General features: G+C 41.5%; 2 protein-coding genes across 10 annotated transcripts in view; one reads left to right on the forward strand and one right to left on the reverse strand.

Annotated features, from left to right (window-relative positions):
- ryr3 (ryanodine receptor 3) overlaps positions 1-10,477 on the forward strand; it is a 128,507-nt gene extending 118,030 nt beyond the window's left edge. For all 9 annotated transcript variants that reach the window (XM_065963677.1, XM_065963678.1, XM_065963679.1 and 6 more), the window contains 12 exons: positions 266-469; positions 586-716; positions 1,400-1,442; positions 1,552-1,679; positions 1,917-1,977; positions 3,161-3,307; positions 5,182-5,316; positions 7,665-7,821; positions 8,011-8,075; positions 8,589-8,689; positions 8,790-8,841; positions 10,214-10,477. In XM_065963677.1, coding sequence (XP_065819749.1) covers positions 266-469; positions 586-716; positions 1,400-1,442; positions 1,552-1,679; positions 1,917-1,977; positions 3,161-3,307; positions 5,182-5,316; positions 7,665-7,821; positions 8,011-8,075; positions 8,589-8,689; positions 8,790-8,841; positions 10,214-10,309 — 1,320 coding nt within the window. In that variant the 3' untranslated portion in view covers positions 10,310-10,477. The remainder of the gene's footprint in view (positions 1-265; positions 470-585; positions 717-1,399; positions 1,443-1,551; positions 1,680-1,916; positions 1,978-3,160; positions 3,308-5,181; positions 5,317-7,664; positions 7,822-8,010; positions 8,076-8,588; positions 8,690-8,789; positions 8,842-10,213) is intronic.
- A 484-nt stretch (positions 10,478-10,961) lies between these two features.
- aven (apoptosis, caspase activation inhibitor) overlaps positions 10,962-20,955 on the reverse strand; it is a 38,379-nt gene continuing 28,385 nt past the window's right edge. Inside the window, exons 3-6 of the mRNA XM_020628185.3 lie at positions 14,786-14,856; positions 13,145-13,240; positions 12,715-13,021; positions 10,962-11,919 (exon numbers count right to left, since the gene is read on the reverse strand). Of these exons, the coding sequence (XP_020483841.2) occupies positions 11,777-11,919; positions 12,715-13,021; positions 13,145-13,240; positions 14,786-14,856 (617 nt within the window). The 3' untranslated portion in view covers positions 10,962-11,776. The remainder of the gene's footprint in view (positions 11,920-12,714; positions 13,022-13,144; positions 13,241-14,785; positions 14,857-20,955) is intronic.

Consider the following 20,955-nt stretch of genomic DNA (forward strand, 5'->3'; position numbering starts at 1 on the left):
GCTGTATATCAGTGTTTCTCTTTCCAACCAGAACAAGAATCCATGCAGGAGTTTAGATTGAGCCAATGAGATTCTTCATCAGTCTGATTCACATTTTTACGGATATTTCCGAGAAGTTTGTGGAACAGGACTTTTTGGCAAACCTAGCTGCATGTTAGATAAACCCAAATGTTCAGGTCATAGTAAAGTTAGAAACAGATGTACTGCAATAAAAAGTTAAAGACAGATTATTCATTGAATCTTTGGTTTTATTGTCACTCTTTAGGTCACTGGTGAGACTGAGGATGAAAGCGATGATGCAAACAGCTGGGTTAGTGAGGAGGAGGAGGATGACGAGAACACGCTCTTCGACATGGATGAGTTTGTGCTGCACGAGAGCTCGGGCTACATGTTGCCCACTCTGCGCTTCCTGGCTAAATTCCACACCGTCATATCACTGCTCTGTTGGGTCGGGTACTACTATCTGAAGGTAGGAATATTCCTCATTCTGTAAAGAAGTGCGCCTCAATGAGAATCAGTTCTTCACAGACGCCACCATCGTGCGAGTGGATGTTCCAGTTACCTGTGCGAATACTTTGCCTTCAGGTTCCTTTGGTGGTGTTCAAGAGGGAGAAGGAGATTGCCAGGAAACTTGAATTTGACGGTCTCTACATCACCGAGCAGCCTTCAGACGAAGACATCAAGGGCCAGTGGGATCGACTCGTCATCAACACGCCGTGAGTCACCGACCTGATTCACTCAGAATAACTCTGTTTTAGATGTGATTCATCATAATGGTTCAAACTAATCATTTACAAAAATGACACAGATAACGTTTTAGCTTTCTCTTGTGAACTGACAATAATCACCTCGTGTGTTCTAGTCTGAAATTAAATAAATCCATGTTTGTCTCACATCATGCTGACAGGCATCAGGAAGTACAGAGCAGCAAAACATGGGAATAATACGACAAATAATCATTTAGTTCATTCCATAGAATAGGAACAACAAAGAATAATTTAAAAAGGAATTTTCTTTTAGTTTTGATTTGTTTGATTTGGCTTTGATATAGACCGAAAAAATACTCTGTGGACCAAATGTTTAAAGTTATTGAATATCCTTCATGGTTTGCACAAATGGAGCATGTGTGGTGGACATTTAGATTCATGTTATGAGATTCTGTTGAACTAGAAAAGAAAAACATTGGAAACTGTCAGTCATAACATGAAGCCTGAGCAGAAATAATACTAACTTTAAAACAGTGCATTAGAAATGTGAGCTCAAAAGGATTCCTAAAGCGCTGCAGCTGACACATTTTAGCGGAACAGTATAATCCATCGAACGCTTTTCAAATAGATGCATTATTATCATACAGTTTCTATCTCCACACCAGAGCTGAGTCTTAGTTCTTCCTTTGCAGGTCTTTCCCCAGCAACTACTGGGACAAGTTTATCAAGCGCAAGGTGAGTGTGTAAGAAGACGCGGGGGGGCACACTTTCTCAGAGTCTGAAATGAAGTGACCGCGCTGATCTCTGCTGTCTTCTCTCTCTCTCTCTCTGTGTGGACATGAAGGTGATCAACAAATACGGCGACATGTACGGAGCTGAACGCATCGCTGAGCTCTTAGGGCTGGATAAGAGCGCTCTGGACTTTGACCCGACAGTGGAGACTGTGGAGAAGGAAGCGTCTCTGCTCTCCTGGTGAGAGCCTGCTGTTTACTTTTCATCTAGTGTGGTTGTTGAAGCTCGTAGTTATAACCCCAAACACATACATACAACACCCTGCTGATCAGAGTTTAACTAAGAGACACATCTGTTTCTATAAATGTGTTTTTAATCAGTGTGACGTGGAAAGAATGATTTGAATATCTCTTACATGACGTACATGTTGATCTTCTTCAGTGTTTGTGACTCATCCTGTTGCTCTCTCTTTGACAGGCTGAGCTCCATTGACACAAAGTACCACATCTGGAAGCTGGGAGTGGTTCTGACTGACAATGTAAGCCTGAACTACGAGCTCTTTGTTTTCACACAACTGTGAGGGAAGTAGAGCTCGACCATATTAGCATATCCAGTGACTGAATCTGATATGCGCCGATGTAACTAGATTTATTCACCAGTCAAATAGCATTTCATTTGAGTTTCATTGTACTACACTAGAAGTTCTCTTTCACCAGTAGAGGGCGCTTTATGGATTACAACAAGCATCATCACCCTCTAGAGCAGGGATGGGCAACTTTGGTCATAGCAAGGGCCACTTTCATTTAATTCTCACTGCCAGAGGGCCAATTGTAGAATACAAAAACGATTACGGTCAATTATGAATCAAATTTAACTCAACATATATCAGTGATCAAATATCATAATTATTAACATATTTCTAGTTTTCATGATTTCATGGCAGATTTTGTAAAGTCTTATTCATGTTTCCAATTAATTGATATGTAAAAATTGATCTGAGGGCCACGTTGAGGGTTGGTGGGGGCCGAATGTGGTCCCCGGGCCGCCAGTTGCCCACTCCTGCTCTAGTGGAAAGTGTTGATGCACGTACATGCACAGTTACTTTCTAGCTGGGTGACCATCTCGTCTTCGTTATATATCTTTTCCACTAGTGTTTGATAACTGCATTTGAGGGATCAACACCACATCTGTATATATCTATATTTATCTCTACAGATCAAAGAAAGATATCGGCTGATATATCGGTATCTGATTATTATTTTATTCCTCATATTGGCCCCAAAATCTCATATCAGTCGGCTCTAGAAGGAAGTCATGTGAAAAACTGTTAGAGGCTGTAAAAGTATTTGAAATGTTATTGATCTTTGATTTTAAGTGTTTATTTATGATCTAATTTGATTTATTTGTATCAAACTGCAAAATGATTTTCTCTATTTCTTACATAAACAATATGTGAAGTTGAGGCAGGGTGGGACACTTTGCAGCTACTATTGTAGAAAGAGTTAAGAAAATAAAAATAAATTAGAGAAAGAACATAAAGGTACAATTTAAGAATTTAAACAGTTTCTATATTGGCATTATATAAAGTTGGACTGTGCTGTTTTTCAGTACATAACAAAATTTGAATCTACTTTTTACAGAGCAGCTGTGTGAGGTATATTTACACATTTGGAAAAGCATTGCATTTTTTTCTTAAACCTAAATCCTTCCTTTGTCTGCAGTACTTCCTGTATCTGATCTGGTACACCACCATGTCCGTTTGCGGACACTTTAACAACTTCTTCTTCGCCGCTCATCTGCTGGACATCGCCATGGGCTTCAAGACTCTTCGCACCATCCTGTCTTCTGTCACTCACAACGGCAAGCAGGTGAGGAGTTCAGCCAGCAGAGGGCGGCAGAGGACAGGGTTAAAGACGGAAGAGCTTTCGCACTCATTTCTGGAGAGCAGCTTTTTCTTCTCTCCTTTTCTGATAGTCAACTAAAGCTGAACTGTAAAGCCTTTATGCTAACGCTAATGCATTTAGTCTCATTAAAAGGTAAGTGAAAAGTTCATAAAATGTTGCTTCTGTCAGCATTAACTTATTTTAGTCTCTCTTCTCACATTGAGCTACAATATGATACTGTGACAAATGGGGGGAAGAAAACAACATAACTGTGATTGATACGAAACAGCAACATAATCAAATCAAGACATTTTCTACTGGAACAAAGATGTTGCTTTGAAAAGATAAGAAAGAGTTATGAAGAAGCTCAGTCCCTCGGGTCACATGAGAACATAAACTAAACATCATGAGAAAAAAATCATTAGAGAAACATAAGAAAGGAGAGTCCACTTAATGAAGAAACATTTTTATTCTACTGAATATCAAAGTCTGAAAAAAATAATAAAAGCAAGATTTCAAATCTACTGGGGCGGTCACTAATAAACTTTTCAATCGCGATTAATCGCTGAATTCCAAACGCTACTCGTGATTAATCTCATTTTTATTTGCACGTTTGAAATTAAATTTTTTCTCATTTACAAATAAAAATAGTTAGGCTCTTATTTTGAAAGTGTGTACTGTCTAAATGTGAGAGTATGTAACTTGCTGTTTGAATTCAACCCTGCTTTTATTTTGAAATAAAGTAAGACCCTTCTGCGAGATTGAAGATAACGACATGAACTTAAGCACTTAAAAAAGGAACTGGTCACTGATTGAAAACTAAAATGAAACAGCTCAAAAGAGGATGAATATGACTTTTGACTCGTCGACTCGACTGTTTAGGATTCTTAAAGTGAAATGAGACATTCAAAGATGCATCAGTGTACTTCTTTCCCATTACTGTGACTACAGGGAGAGGCAGAGGCTTATCTACGGTGCGCCTAAAGGGACAAACTAGCATGAAATTAATCACAATTTAAAAAACAATTGTATCAATTTCAGACCTTTCAGATAATTGTAAATAATCACAATTATCTAGTGAATGCTGGCAGCCTTAATAGCTGTGTGACTGTAATTATCTTCTCACTGAGGCTGCTTATAGTTGTCCTGAAGATATTGAAGGCCCGAACTTTACAAGAGAAACATTTGCCTCGAAAAGCAATTTAAAACAAAACAGGGGGATTTATTCTGCCTCTGCCAGGAGGTACTTTGACAGGTTGTAGAATATTTCAATGAGCAGAGCAGGGAAAAGTGTTGTATGGATAAAAAAAGATCTCCCAGAAGCAAGATATGTCCAGTGCAAATAACAGGGTCAGTTGTAATGCTTACAATTCATTTAGCAGACCTGGAATAAACAAACAGATGGATTATAATATTTAGTTAGGTTAAAGATAAATGTTTGAAACAAGGGCTACATGAGTCCATCCAAGTGGACTGCAGGGGCTCTTTGGACTAGAGAGGTTCAGAACTGCTTTGGACTTGTCATTTTCTGCCAGTAAATTCAAAATGCAGACTAAAAAAGCTTTAATGGAAGGTCATTGTTAGAGGTGAAGTTCTGTAATCCTCCATTTAATTTCCTGAGTTGCTAACGGTCCTCAAAGTCTTTGAATACCTGTTCGACCTCGACGTCCTGTCTGTTCTTTTGTGCTCCACTTTTTATGTTATAAAAAAAAAAAACTGTTCACTAGTTGGATAAGAGATACAGAAAACTACACTTTTAATCTTGATTTATTAAAGAAAGAGAAATCTGAAGCGCCTCTGTTTAGTCTGGGGGGGATAAATCAATCAATTTTTAAAAGTTCCCTTCTCTCTGGTTCCAGCTCGTGTTGACAGTGGGTCTGCTGGCCGTGGTCGTCTATCTCTACACTGTGGTGGCCTTCAACTTCTTCAGGAAGTTCTACAACAAGAGCGAAGATGAAGATGAGCCCGACATGAAGTGTGACGATATGATGACGGTATGTAAAGGGAATTCTGTTCCTAGATCAATACCATTAACTAAAACTGGACACGCCCCTACCTGAGAGCACCCGCCCCCTTCTGTCATGCCCCGCCTCCACAGTTTGAGAACCATCGAGTTTCAGTCAGTAAGGTTATTAAAACAAAAGTTATTATCGTAGTTATTTGTTTATTACAGTGTTGCGAAGAATGAGCAAATGGAAGCAACTGAACATTTTGCGGAAACAAAACGCAACTTTGCAGTGAAGCCGTGAAAAGTCAAGTTCAAGCGCAGATTCCGCTAATGTTAGCACCGCTAGCAAGTGTGCTACGACAGACGGCAGCTAATTCATGACAAAGTCCCAGAACTAAGATCACACGTATCCCCATCACTGACTGTGTTTCAAAGTCCAGAAGACTCGGATATTTTCTCCATACCGAATGCGAATATCCAGATGACGTCAACTTCTTCACTGCTAACTAGCTTAAAATGGCGTCTGACTCCGTCGGACTAAATATGCTGCGGGCGAGATTATACTTCATGTTCCTGTGGAAAAGCTTTAACTGTGTATATAATACTACAGGACATTACTCCCAGTATTTAGCTGGTGATTGTCTTTAAGGCCAGCTGTGTTGCTTCTTGTGGTTTTGGTGTTGTATTGGTAGTGTTAGTGTGCTCTCTCTCTCTCTCTCTCTCTCTCTCTCTCTCTCTCTCTCTCTCTCTCTCTCTTGCTCGCTCGCTCAGTCACTGTGAACACTTATACGTGCGCGTGGGACCCTTAAAGATAAAGGTGTCCAACACGCACCGGAACGGTTCCAGTGCGTACTTTGAAATTGAATCCAGCCGGCGTCATGATTTGACCACTCCTCCTGAATATGTGGGCGTGGCCGAGCTTGTTTGATTGACAGCTCCACTAACCTTTTCATTTTGAAGAAACCTTTTGGGGAGGAGGACTCAGTGACCTTTTCTCATACTTGTTGTTGGCGCATAGAATTCATCACCTGATAAATTCTCACCACAGCTTCACCTTTTTACAACCCTTTCCTCTAATCAGCCAGAATAATTAAAAACACCTTGTGTGGGTGTAAAGAGGTTTTCATTTTAAATTGTGTTACAACACACACACACACAGGCAGGCAGACACACACACACATACGCACAGAGCTGTGCCCCCTGTAGGCGCCTCATTCAGACTGCCCATTAAAGGCATCATATTTACACCCCTGTGACGTCACACCTTCATTGTGAATGTCACAGAGGCGTAATGGGGGGACGAAGTGACCCCACCTCTGTGCTCTCATCGGAGGTAGCAAATGATGCGTGATGGGGGCAAAACATGAATGGAGGAGCCAGCGGGGAAGCTGTGTGTGTGTGTGTGGAGCTCCAGCTGTTTCTCCACACGTCATGCTTCAACAGCGCTGTAGTGCAACAAGTTTTCACAGACTGGGACAACGACATTAAGCCATTTGCAGAATCTATATTTACGAGAGCAGAGCTGGTTACACTGATGTCGCCGACTCGCCCTCTGAAAAAGAGCGTCACGTTGCGCCCATCTCAGCCCTGTTAGGATCTCCTGTGCCTGATCAGCAGCACGTCTTCCCCCCCCCATCTACTCTGCCTTAATGTGTCATAAAAGTTCTCCCTTGAAGTGGTCATTTAAAATCAAGATCCACCGTTTATGAGCCGATTCATGGCAGCACATGTTTTTGGCATCATTGTTTACCGCTCCTCATCCTCCTCATCCTCATCATCATACTGATCTTGATAATATTCTCGGGGTTGCACTGCTCCTCAACAAACCTGATGTTATTTTTTTTTTTTTTTAATTTCAAGTTGAACGCGTGAAAATGGAAAATTCCTTCCTTTAATAGAGGCAGAACAAGCGGGCAGCTTTGTCAAGGACACGTAGGAGTTGAAAAAGATTCCTCAGGCTTTGACTGTGAATGCTTTTTGCCTACTGGCCTTCATCAGAGTGTTGTATAAGCTGTAGCTGCTGGACAAAGCAGAAAGTATTCCAATTAATATGATTTGTGAGGCTTCCATTTAAAACATTTATTGTGCATGACCATAGTTTTATTGATTAGTAAATAATTAGTTTGAATTCTATTTCTAAGCACAGAAGTCGTTTTTATAATCGTTTTAAAATAAATATTTTCTCCCTGCAGGCTTTATACTTTAGCTTCATTCAATAATTGAAGTCAGATTTTCTCCGGTTTTCTTCTTGATTTATAATTTTTTTTCTAATTTTCTAATTAGTTCATTCAATTTTGATTTTCTACCTTTAAAGGCATCTGCATAGAATAACCTGCTCATTCTTTCATCCTAAAATGTGAGATGACTGAAATGACTCCTCTTGTCCCTCCGCAGTGCTACCTGTTCCACATGTACGTGGGTGTGAGAGCTGGAGGAGGTATCGGAGACGAGTTGGAGGACCCAGCTGGAGACCCCTACGAGCTCTACCGCATCCTGTTCGACATCACCTTCTTCTTCTTTGTCATTGTCATCCTGCTGGCCATCATTCAGGGTACTCAGTCTGTTCCTCTTCATGGCTTTCATCTTTGGGGATCACATGTGCCCTGCAGCCTTTAGCATACACGAGACTGAAAATGAGATCAACTCAGTCTCCATGTATTGAAGCCTCGTCATGTATGTAATCATGTGAACTCGATAAATGCATTGTAAGAAAAGTAACTCAGCACTATGACTCCTTCAGGTTTGATCATCGATGCCTTTGGGGAGCTGAGAGACCAACAGGAGCAGGTCAAAGAGGACATGGAGGTTAGTGTGTTCATTTTAAAGTGATGAAAAATTCAACTTTGAACTCACATTCAAGCTGCAGTATAGGCATGTCAGATTCTTAAGTAATTAAGAAGTTAATTTGTCAGGATAGCTCGGTCATTCTGTGTCGAGTTAAAGTATGTGCAATGTGAAGCACTGAGTTAACTAAAGTGTGCTAATATTAGCATGCTAACACAGCAATGCAGGACCACAGGCAATTGCAGCTCGAGCAAAGGGAACATTGCGCTTAACGGAGCTTAATCATGGTGCGTTCTCATTGATAACTCCTTCATGTGAGCGTGAGTGGGTTGGAGGTGTGCAGTTGGAGGAGAGCGGAGGCTTCACCAAACAGCAGTTTTGGTTTCCTGTTGATGCTCAAGGGCGACATCTACTGGATCAAAGAGTCTTCCTTCAACCATTGGCTGTAAAGATACTTAGCAGCTAGATTAAGAGTGTTTAAGTTGAAAACCGTTTCAAATTCTAAACTCATACTCTTGTTTTTTTATCTCTCAGACCAAATGCTTCATCTGCGGCATCGGGAACGACTACTTTGACCGAACGCCTCATGGGTTCGAAACCCACACCTTACAAGAGCACAACCTTGCAAACTACCTGTGAGTGCAGCGGAGACTCAGACGATGTCAATGAGTGATAAAAGTCTCAAGTGTTTCTTCTCTCTGTGTGGTCTTTTCACTCATGTCCTTCTGGCTGCAGGTTCTTCCTCATGTACCTGATTAACAAGGACGAGACTGAACACACGGGTCAGGTAAGTGCCAACAGTTCACTTCTCCTCAGCATTTTTCTTGAGATGCTGCATCTTTTTTTTTTTTTTTTTTCCATGTCTGATCTCAAGGCAGCAAAGTGCTAACAGAAAACTTCAGTGTGATTTAACTTGTGCAACATTTCAACCCACTTGTTATGTTGCATAAGTCGAGCCAAGCAGGAGGAAGAAGCAATGCGTGGGCTGACTTTGACTTTTTGGATATTAACTTGTTATTGTCCTGCACCTGAGATGCAAGTTATATTTGTGTTTGATGTACATGCTCTGTTCTTCTTGTTCTTATGTCACACTTTTTTAAAACTTTGCTGCAGCTGCTTTCGGTTGGAAAAAAACTTAAAACTCAGCCGATTGTAGGAAGGGGATGAAGTTTGTGTCCGTGCAGAAAATTAAGTCATGCTCCAAAGTTTTGTCATACTCTAAATGTCAAATCAAAAAGACACGCACATCCCTCAGTGGGTGCTGGCTCAAAAACATGAAAAGGCTCAGAAAAGCAAACGAAGATCGGCACATCAAGAAGATCCCGCTTGAAGAGTTTATTCAAACAAAAGGGAGCTTCTTGGTGTGCCAATTATGTTTGCTTTTCTTTACATACTCCAAATGTTTAAAAAGAAAAGTAATATATTAACTCAATGCAGCACTTTTAGTGACCTGTGGGGTCTTTTTTTTTTTTAAATCTCATTGCTCACTTGACCACTTTTCTCCTTGTGAGTTACAATTTGTTGCGTTGCATCATGTTTCTGAAACAAAAAAGACGCCTCGTACATTTTGGCACAAGCTTTTTGCCGTTATAATATAGAAGAGGATGCTTTATTAAAACATCGTCCAGGCAGGACATTTGCTGTGTATTCTTTAGTAGATGTTACATCAGAATGTATTTTGTTTAAATTTGAGCAAAACATGTTTTTTGTGTAAGATTTAGGGAGAAAGAAGCTCCAAACACATGAACGCTTAAAAAAAAGAAGCTGTATTCAAGTTGCATTGTCGGTAATGTAGGCACCAAAAACAATCTTATTAGTCTTGAAGGCGTTCATTTTAAATGTGTTGATGTTACAGGAGTGTAATGCTCAGTGCTTCAGTATCTGTTCCCTCCTGAATCTACATTAAGTGTTACATTGATCAGCTGCTGGAGGCTTTGTTTATTGTAACTCGTCCATTATGATCTTTTCATTGCGGCTCCTCTGTCTGATTCATTCTTACTTAAAAGTCCCCAAAGTGCCGTATGGTCTCCCAGTCCATCATCAGGTGTTTATTCAAAGACCCTCCACAGGGGTATTCTAAGTGTGCTTAGTGGTCCTCCTTATTTTGTCATCTTTATAAATGAATCTACATCAGATGTTTTGTTTTTTCTTGTGTGCAGGAGTCGTATGTGTGGAAGATGTACCAGGAGAGATGCTGGGACTTCTACCCCACTGGAGACTGCTTCCGTAAGCAATACGAGGACCAGTTGGGTTAAAGAGGTCAGCCTCGCTCCAGTGCTCCTCTCTCACCTTTCCTTCTACCTGAAAGAGACACTGAACTTGACTTCACCCTGTTAACACAACCTGAACACTTGCTGGACTTTCTCTGCTGCCATGGTGTCAAAAAACAAACAAACAACAACAACAAAAAAAATGAAGAAAAACAACAAAGTCATTCATTTTGAATTGCAAAAAAACATTCTGAAGAAAAAGATTTGAAGACGAATGAGTGACGATCAGACGCTTTGGGTTTGTGCTCAGTCGCCACGACGCCTCCTTTTATGCAAATTCTTCTTTTGATTCTGATTCACATTGCCTTTTCACTTGCTTAACCCCCAACCTGATGCACAACTTTGCCGTGTGTAGACACTTGATACATGTGAAGGGTTACAGCGAGACGACTGAATGTCTGAATATGCACAAATTTGTAGATCGAACGCCAGGACGATAGTGTCACTTCTTACCAAACCAACCGAATGGATGTGTGTGCTGCTGGTTTGGATCTCCATTGATCCAGCGAACATGAAAACGACGTGAGTGAGAACCTGACCTGCCTTTCAAACCCGTCTAACGAAATGAAAATGGTTCTTTCAGGACCACACATGACCCCACCTAAGGTGTTAAAACAGTGCCGACGTGCCTTATGAGAAACTATGCAAAAAAAAAAAAAAAAAAGATCATTTTTGTTCCTCCTGACACAAGCAGTGCTCTAGTTCTGGATTAGTTACAAGCAGATTTAGCTCCAGCTAGTTTTGTGGCTTTTAAATAAGTTAAAAAAAAAAAGAGAGAGAGAGAGAAAACATTTGTTGTATAAAATCTAGAAGACCTTTGTGTAAATGTTGCTTAGTTTGGTTTTTGTTTCTGAGCTGTGGTGTCCTGCCTGCCTGCACTTCTCGTCACAGAAGAAGAGCCCCGCGACTGAGGAAGACGAAGAGAACAAGAAGTTGGTTCAAAGATTTATTGGTGACAAAATGGTTACCTGCTATTGTATGGCCATTTGTATGTATGTAGTAGCTTTTGGTAAACACCTGCATTTCTTTCGATTGGGGGGGGGGGAGGAAGTGAATAAAGGAATTGACGCAATAAACCTGACGTGTTGTCCGTCCCTTCGGTGTGTGTGTGTGTGACATCTCTGATGGAGACACTCCTGTGGTGTGTAACTTTTCACAGCCTCACAAGGAGCAGAGAATAATCCTCCGCGACACGTAGAGGGAACATTATGACACCATCTCACAAACGTTCGGGACGTACTGTCCCATCGCTAACAGCGGAAAGAAAACGAGACAAACAAATTACCTGACCACAACTTCATCTTAAGCAAAGTGACAAAAAAAAAAAAAAAAAAACCCTTCAAGTCCTTCAAGTGTGAAGGTCCGTCCCGCTTGTAAACTTTAAATCTTCAGTCTGAAAGTTGATGTAGAGAAGTCCAGTTTGCTTTAACACACCTCCTCAGTGTGTGGTGGTCAGGAGATCATACTGTCGAGCCAGTCCTCCAGGTCCTCCTCCGTCACCTCCTGCCTGACGGAAGCAGACTGAGGAGGTGTCACATCTTTGTTTTTCACCTCCTCCATCTTCTCTTCCACCACCTCCTTCACTTCCTCACACGCTAAAGACACAAAGAAAAAATGAAAATAATGAACATGTACCATCACAGGAGTCCACGTGTGGAAAAAAAACAAACTACAACTTCACACTGAGAACATGCTCGATTTCAAGTGATTCAAATGTTTCATGCTGAAGTTTATATCTGAAGAGCAATGTGGATTCAATACAGGACTTAAATATTGACAGCATGTATATCTGCACAGTTAATACAAGACTACTTTATAGCTAGCAGTTGTTAGCTTCGCCTGCTGTAAATTAGTTTTTTGTTTTGAAAAAGGGTAGCCTTGCAACACCCAACAGAAAGAAATGGCCTTCAGCAGCTCTCCAGCTCACTAATTAGCGAGTTAATTTCTTTTGTAAAAAAAAAAAAAAGAAGAAAAGGTACAAAAACAATTTATTTTACTAATCTCAATTCAACTTTTTAAGGGGCTTTATGTGTCAGACTTCGTTTTGGCAAGGGCATGAACTTCCTCTTATCTGAGCCTGTTCCTGGCTTCAAAAGCAGAAAGTCGTTCAACTAAAGTCTTTCTTTATTGTAAACGTTAATTTCCGTGTTTAATGTGTCCAAATTCAAGGTCAAGATGCTTTCTTGGCATGAGTGGTAACAACCGTTGTGTTACCATTCATGCCAATAAAGCATCTTCAACTTGTATATTGTTTCCTGGCCTCATTCAAAACCAAGCTAGACTACACCAGCTTCATGTTTGTGGAAGTAAAGAAGTGTATTTCCCAAAATGTCAAACTCTTCATACCGGTTATGGAGGAATAGCTGGAATAAATCCTTCTGAACATTCACCTTTCTCCGGAGCCGCTCTCTCCTCGTCCTCCACACACACGGTCTGCTTTTCTGGAACGACCTCGACTGGTTTCTGTAAACTGAGCAGCTGGTCCAGCTCTTCATCAGCATCGTCCACCTGCAGAGGCTCCGCAGCATCAGAGGAAACCTTGGAGCCTGGACCTGACGCTGGGTTTGTCGCGGCAGTCACTTTCTGGTTGGTGCTGAGGACTTTGAAAGCTGCAGATGAAGGAGGGACTGTGGCCGCTTTGGGCGTCTCCTGTTTCGGCGTGATGGTCACAGCGGGTAGTTCTACTGGTGTCGAGACCTGGAGTGAGGATAAGTGGGAAAATTACTGCAAGATGGCATGATAACAAAGATCATAAACATTAAAACCTCCACACAAAAAATAGTTACAACTGTGTTTCAGCAGTGGAGTCGAACAGACTACCTGAAGCAGCTCGGCCTCCAGGTTAAGTCTCTGATGGAGAGGCAGCTGTTGGAGACTCAGAGCGAGTGCTGGGAGGTCCACAAACACTCCAGACATCTAAGGGAGAAAAAAGAAAAACCAGGAACACAAATTGTTGAAGCGCCCACCACCTAGAAGTCTCATATGTATAAAGGTAACACTCCAAAAAACTCATCAGGATATAGAATCAAACCTCAAAATGTGAGCACCAGGAGAGATCAGATCTATTCTGTGTGCAAAAAGGTGAAAACTCTTCTCTCATTGCTACATCTTAAAATATGTTGTAATCAATATAAGTGGCCTACCACAGAGGGTCAGTCCTCTTTTGTTCTTGCACAACAAGAACAACAAAACATTGTATCTCAAGAAGCAGGAAGAGTTCAGGCAGCGTTACATAACCATACTGTGTTTGTTTAACGCACTGCTTTGTTTCTGCAGACAGATGAAGGAAGGTAGAGTCAGTTCAAAGAAGCTTTTATTTAACACTTACAGAGAAACTTGTGCTGATTTAAGTTTCACTTTGCTTTATGTATTCAGTTTGAGTTTCTTTGAAACATCTGACATGATGTTTTTGTAGAGCTGCAACAAGTGACTATCAGTTATCAAGTTTATCTCTAACTGTTTTGGTGATGAATTAAACGGTTTGAGGAAGGAGGAATATGTAACTCTGACACATAGCATTTAAAGTTGGTACTTAAGTAAAAACACTTCAGCTTTCTTCCCCCTGCTCCGTAGAGTTGATGTGCACGCAGGTTGCCATGTCGCAGGCATTGAAGCTTCAGTGTTTAGCCACCTCTGCATCGATCTCCATTATTCATCCTAGTTTTACCAGGTTTTTGCTCATGGAGCTTATTAAAAAAAAACATGCTTTTTTAGTTCAGGTAGAATCAGTTCTATCTGAACCAGTTCGCTTGCCTCTTCCATCCCTGCAACACACGTTGGTTTGCCGTTTTCCTGACAAATCAAGGGGCGTAAAAAGCAGCTGTATGAGGGTGCCTGCACACTTGAAGTCTGATAGGCCTGTTTCCACTAAATGATATGATAAACGAACAGGGGAAGAAGATAATCATTCACTGTCATCTTTTGAACCCCATTGGATTGAAAAGTTAGAGGAACTATTTAACTTTTTGTGGCAAATGACTAAGTGTGGAGGCTTCTCTTCCTTTTCTTAAAAGAATCAAAATCTTCCAATTTTCCAGCTTCTTATATGTGAACACTTCAGGTTTTCCCGTCCTCTATGACAGTACACCTCATATCTTTGGGCTCTCTTACTGTAAAAAGACGTGAAGGTATCTTCTAGAGCTTTTGGAAACACTGATTTAAAAAAAAAAACATTTTCTGATATTTCCTGTGGACCATGAACTAGGGGGTCATGGGTCATAAATGGGTCATAAATGTAATCCATTGTTTTTTCCAACCTTTGAGAACACGAGTGTAGTGATTGTGGAGACGTTCATTAAGGGCCAAATTGTGAGTAAACAGACTTGACTTTCTGCTTTTTCAACCCAGACGTACTGTCTCATTAAGTGATGATCTACACTTCACAAAGTGGGCTCCATCCATAAAGACAGAAAAAGAAAAACTAGACAAGAGTGCTGCTGATTGGGTACAGTATAGATTTACCTTGTTGGCTGCAAATGAGTCCATCTCCCAGTCCTTTTCCTCAGAAAAGCGGAATTGAGTGAATGAATCCCCTGAGAAGAAAGCAGAAACAGTTTGACATAAATCCAGTGCAGTCATCCCCCCATAGGACTGCTAATAGCTACAACTGTCTGTTTGAGTTTAGCTCAAAAACAACATTAATTTCCTTCCCAAGACAAAGACAAAGACAACTCCAGGCTGTGTGATTAACCCAGCTGCAGAAGGCGACCGTCACACCTAAACATGTCTGTACTGCTGAACCTGTGTTTGTCTGGAAAGCGGCTACTGTCTTTGTGTAAACTGTTGATGAGTGCCGGAGCTAAAGCAGGGCGAGCATGTCACGCCACTCTGCTTCCAAAACATCCACTGACTGAGGGCTCCGGTCTCTAAAAAGGCTCAGGGGCTGTATTACTAACCACAGCAGAGCCACATATCCGGGTTATGACTCCATGTGTTAACATTTGTTTTGAGATTTTAAAGAAAAAATGGATTAAGTTGAGCAAACAAAAATCATTCAGGCCAATCTTGAGTTGCATAAGTGAAGAACAGTAAAAGTGTGCACGATGACTGCGGACTGAAACAGGACATATGACGGCTCAGTGAAGATAAACGGGGTCAGGAGTGAAGTACAGTCACCAAAACTAGTCATGATGGGGATATGGTTTTCATCACAGCCTAGCAGGAGTGTTGGGGGGGGGGGGGGGGGGGGTCATTTTACACAAAGTAGAGAAAATGTAGCTTTGTCCAGAATAGATGGAAAAAAATAAGTGAGGTAAGAGACCTGATTCATTGTTATAATAGATAGAAAAATGGGGATGGGGTAGATGGGATATGATAAGAAGGATAGGGACAAAAAAAGGGGGGGGGGGGGCGTCCATAGCAGCAGGCTGTCCCAAACGACAATCCTGAGGAACCTTGAAGACATGTCAGCTCAGGAGCTCCCAGGAAAAGATGTTGTTAGTAACTAAGATTTAGTTAGTGATAATAGTAATATGATGTGAATGCACAGAGAGAGAGAGAGAGAGAGAAAGAGAGAGAGAGAGGTGCAGTTCCCCCTGGTAGTCTAAGCTTATAGCAGTATAACTAGGAGCTGGTCTACACCAGAACCAGCCCTAACTATAAGCTTTATCAAAAAGGAAAGTTTTAAATCTATTCTTAAAAGTACAGAGTGTGTCTGCCTCCAGGACCCCGGCTGGAAGATAATTCCAAAGGAGTAGGCCTGATAACTGAAGGCTTTACCTCCCATAGTACACTTACAGACCGTAGGTACCACTAGCAGGCCCGCATTCTGGGAGTGTAATGTTCTCAAAGGGCAGTACGGCACTATTAGGTTTTTAAGATAAGATGGTGCCTGACCCTTTAGAGCTTTGTAAGTGAGAAGAAGGATCTAGATGTTATAGGGAGCCAGTGCAGAGAAGCCAACACAGGAGTAATGTGATCCCTTTTCCTAGTTCTAGTCAGTACACGAGCTGCAGCGTTCTGGATCAGTTGAAGAAAAGAGAATTACAGTAATCCAACCTGGAGGTAACACATGCATGAACTAGTGCCCATGACTGTAGGTTACACAAGATAACCACAAAATTTAAAGTTAACCACTTCCACCTGTTGCATACAAGCAGACATGCCCCAAATAATAATGATAATAAAAGATTGTTTTTACAAGCTGCAACTTCTAATCACTGTGCGATATTTTCCCTGAAATATTCACACACAGTATCAACGAATCACCTGAAAGTCCACATGAATCTTTCTCAGAACCAAAGCAACTTTAACTCAAAAACGTCAAGAGTTTGCTTCCTAAGGTATCACAACTGGTCACGTCTGAGCAGCTAGCCAACGGAGTAAAATGCTTCTTATACTTTAAATATCCCAAAAGATATCAAAGTGACTAAGTGATGCAACAACACAAACCACAGCAGCCTCAGTCAGTGTGTCACACACAGATGTTTGGTCAGTGGGAGTCCCGACAGAGGAGCTGCAGTCAGTCACAGCCTCTGTCCCTCTCTCTCTTTCTGTGCTTTACCATACGGACAGGCAGGACGCTCTGCTGCACCATCTGCAGTTGTCCTTGATTGCTTGGCCGTATGGGAAGCGAGGGGGGTCAAGAAGGAGAGGCTGCAGGAGGGCTTTTTGTCAGGGGGTCGATTCCCTGCTGTCGAACAGGCAGAGCAGAGAACGCTTATGAATAGGAGCGTTATCTGTGTTTCAATGACGGATAAGAGAAAGGAACGGGAATGTCAGCTTTATGTGACGGCTGGGTGTGTGTGTGTGTGTGTGTGTGTGTGTGTGTGTGTGTGTGTGTGTGTGTGTGTGTGTGGGGGGGCTTCATGTTGAGTATCAGATCAGTAAGATTGACTGATTTTTTTACCATCACAGCTACAGATATAGGCTTAGAAAACCTGAATTTGGCAGACGTGAAATCGAAACTTTAAACCTTATTCAAGACCGCTGCTGATAAAACGTGGTTGGCTAACGATTTTCTGAGCAGCTGAGCTTTAAATTAAAAACTAAAGAACGGTTGATCAGTGAGAGAGTCGAGAAAGATCAAATGAGACAAACACGATCAATGGTGGTTGACAAACATGCAGAGACTTTGACTCCAATGACACTAAAATAATCCCACTTTCTTATAACCTTATTGAATGGGAAATCTATGCGAGTGGAATAGATTAAAGCAATGCAATTTAACCTGTTTCCTCTCTTGGTGGGGGACAAAATATGAATAAGGAAATATTCACTGTGTATTGTTGTCCTGACCTGTGACACAATTATCACATTTCTGGAGCAATAATGGATATTTCAAACCAAAAGCATTTTAGCTCGTCACAGATTTCCCTGCCAGTTTGATTCACTGCGTCACTACTTCATAAGTCCTCTTGCTTGTGACATGAACGTGGCAGAAGTTTATTGGCAAGAGAATGAGATATGAGGAGACACAAAGAACACAACGACAGCTGGATGATGACGGGCAGCAGTGGGGAAAAAAAGTGAAATGTACGCTTAGGTTTTCAGAAGGGGCTGTCTTGGTTCCAAATCAATTCACCAGTGCAATATGTTAGCGTCTGTCGCGGGGGTATTTAGGCTTCAAATTTGTTAATTGGAAGGAGACTGAGAGGCACTGTCCATATTAATATACAGTCCATGGTTAAGGCAAAGAGTTATGCATCATTAAGCATAATAAAGGGAGTGGCTGATTTGACTGACAGGTGGGGGCGTTATAGCACTTTGGCAGGGGGCTTAACGCCCACCTCAACTCCACTCCTGAGACTGTGTCCATGTCTTTTACAGTCTATGGGTCTACAAGCAAAGTTTTCTAGGCTGAATGTTACATAAACTTTAAACACTTTTTTAAAAAAAGATACATTTTCATGATTATTTAACTTAATCTTATTTCAGTATCAGCCTAAAAACAGTGAGGTTCATTCAGTGTCTCTCATGAAAACCAATTTTCTTTTTCGAGCAGTCACTTTCTTCTTTCATTTAAGTCATAATTTATGATTCATCATGGAGAGCAGGGGAAACTGTAAAATCCTGTTGTTCGACTGTCATCATGTCCTCTCCAGTGTTAATGGAACGGCAGCAGGAATCAGTGTTAGACCTCCCCGGGGAACACTTCAGATCATTCACTGTCGCTTCATGTTGTTGTTGTTCCTGGATTGAAATTGAACGAGGCCGTATTAGAAGTTAAAATTGGGAGATCTGCATTTTGGCGAGATTACTCTTCAACAGTCTCTAAACTGAAGCCTCTCACTCTTATGTCATTCTTTCTCCAGATCCTGCTCTCGTCTTTATAATAACTTTCCAGACACTAATTCTAAGTCTTCGTCCTCCGCTCATTCTGTCTCCGTCAGTCTGTCTCCCGAACACAGAACCGCTGACGCAAGTGAACTGCCTCCCTCCTACCCCTCGGAGCCCAGTGCCATCCTGATCTGTGTCCATAGAAATACCAGAGCAGGTAGTTCAGAGGCGCTGACACAACCATGGCAACAGCTGCCATCGAGGATGAGAGAAACTTCTGTCAAACATCAAGAAGACAGAGAGAAGAAGAGAGAGAGAGAGAAGATTGAAGGACGAGGAGGCAGAGGAGAAGATGTGGGGGGGGGGGGGGATGTGAAGGGAATGAATAGGATGAAAAATGACAGCGAGCGAAGAAGAAGACGCTTCATTCATGCTCATCCAAACCGACTGAAATCTTCTATGTGCCACTCACTGGTTGCAGAGTCCAAAGTTCAACCTGCTGCTGAAAACGTGTCTTTAAAAGAACATGTATACACCACCATACATTTAATGTCACTGCCCTCCTATAAAGGAAACACTGTTTTCATATATAGAATACGCTGATATCTTGTTGTGTAATAACAGCTCTAAAGCTACTGACATAGCCACTGTGACTATAGAGGTGAACGATCAGCCTCCACCTCTGCTCGTTGTACAAAACTGAAGCCAAAATATGTGACAGGTTTCTGATGGAGCGATTCCCTAATAAGCTGCATCATCAGTGGGATCAGTGGGATGTATGTCGTTTCTTCTAGTTGGAAATACAATAATAGTTAGTCAATACATGGGGTGCGCGCCCTAACCATTGCGCCACCAGCGTGCCCCCCCCCCAACTCCCATTATCTTTAGAACTAAGAAGACGTGTTGCTTGCTTGCAGCGGTTAGCATTTAGCTCGAACACATTTGAATGAGTACAACGCTTATCACTGTCGCCTCACAGCAGGACAGTTCCTGGTTTGAATCTCAGGCCTGACAGGGACCTTTCTTTGTTTCCCTGTACTACAGTACTACAGCTTCCTCCAACAGACCAAAGAACTACTCTTTTGGTTACTTGGGGACTCCTGTTCGGTTATTTTTCTAAACTTTGTATCAGCCCTGCGACTGACTGCCAACTGGGATCCTCTCCAGCCCCCCTGCGAGCCTTGATAGCACACAGAGGAATAGACAATGAATGGACCTTAGTTTTATACATGTGTTGTATGTTGATGGATCATCTCAGTTTATTACAGGACTTGTGACTTTTTTCTGCAAGTTTGCCTGGAAACAATCAACTCACTTTTGAAGCCTTTCCTGCCCGGTGTAGGGAATATGTTTAATATGACTCTGATAACTTATTCGTCCTGACCTCACAGCAAACACTTGACAGCAGATTAATTCAAAGTTCAAATGATTGTGTGTGTGTGTGTGTGTGTGCGTGAGCTGCAGCTAGGTCTCGGCCAGTTATTCCACAGTGAATAAACAGAGCATTAGTCATGCAGTGTGCTGAGTGGCTCAGCTGGCATTGCGTAACTTCTGTATAATGTGGCTTCCTGTCTCTTGACATCTTGCAGGTTGAACCCCCATATTAACAAAACATGACTTTTTGCGTGTAACCCCCGGCTTCACTGAGCTATCTATGGATCGCTAATGCTGAGTCCTGCTCTCAGCTTTTCTATTTGGGATGTGATGTCGTTTTTTTTTTCTTCTCTCTTCTGCCTTTATGTTCCGCTCAGCTCTTTTCCTGCTCCACTCAACTCCACTCTGTGTTCACATCGAAGCTGTTCGTCTTTAGCCCTCTCTGCCCTCGTTGGGTTTGGTGAGACTGTCGTGTTCCCTGCAGTGAGTCAGGATGAGGAAAAAGGGAAAAGACACCCTGGATCTGTGTGACTCTGCTTACAATACATTGAGGAAATACTATGAAAACCTGTCCTCTTCCTTATGGTAACATGCACTAAATATCAGCATTCATTATTAATTACATTAATCATAACTGGTCTTACATTCCCAGTAACCCTGCAACCAAGAAAAGATTGAAAATAATAAGAAAATTAGAAATTAGAAATAAGAAAATAATCTAAAACTATGAAGATGAACAAACGTTTTGGTGATTTTTAAAACATTAACATCAAAAACCTTGTTTGCTCATGATTTAAAGCTGTGGTGCGTTCGGGGTGTTCACAGCTTTTCTGCCTTTAACTGTTCCGCAGCCTTTTTAAATCGATTGTCCTTGAAAATTGGACCGTTGCTTAGAAACATTTCATTGGCTTTACATAAACAGTGCTTGAGGAGTTTGTTCTATTTTCCATGTTCTGGAGTGAATTCATCAGATATTATTAAAATGATTAAAAAAAACATAACTTTCAGCGTAATTCTGCTGACCCACACTCACCTTTGCC

The sequence above is a fragment of the Labrus bergylta genome, chromosome 15, assembly GCF_963930695.1.
Source record: "Labrus bergylta chromosome 15, fLabBer1.1, whole genome shotgun sequence".
NCBI classification, from domain to species: Eukaryota; Metazoa; Chordata; class Actinopteri; order Labriformes; family Labridae; genus Labrus; species Labrus bergylta.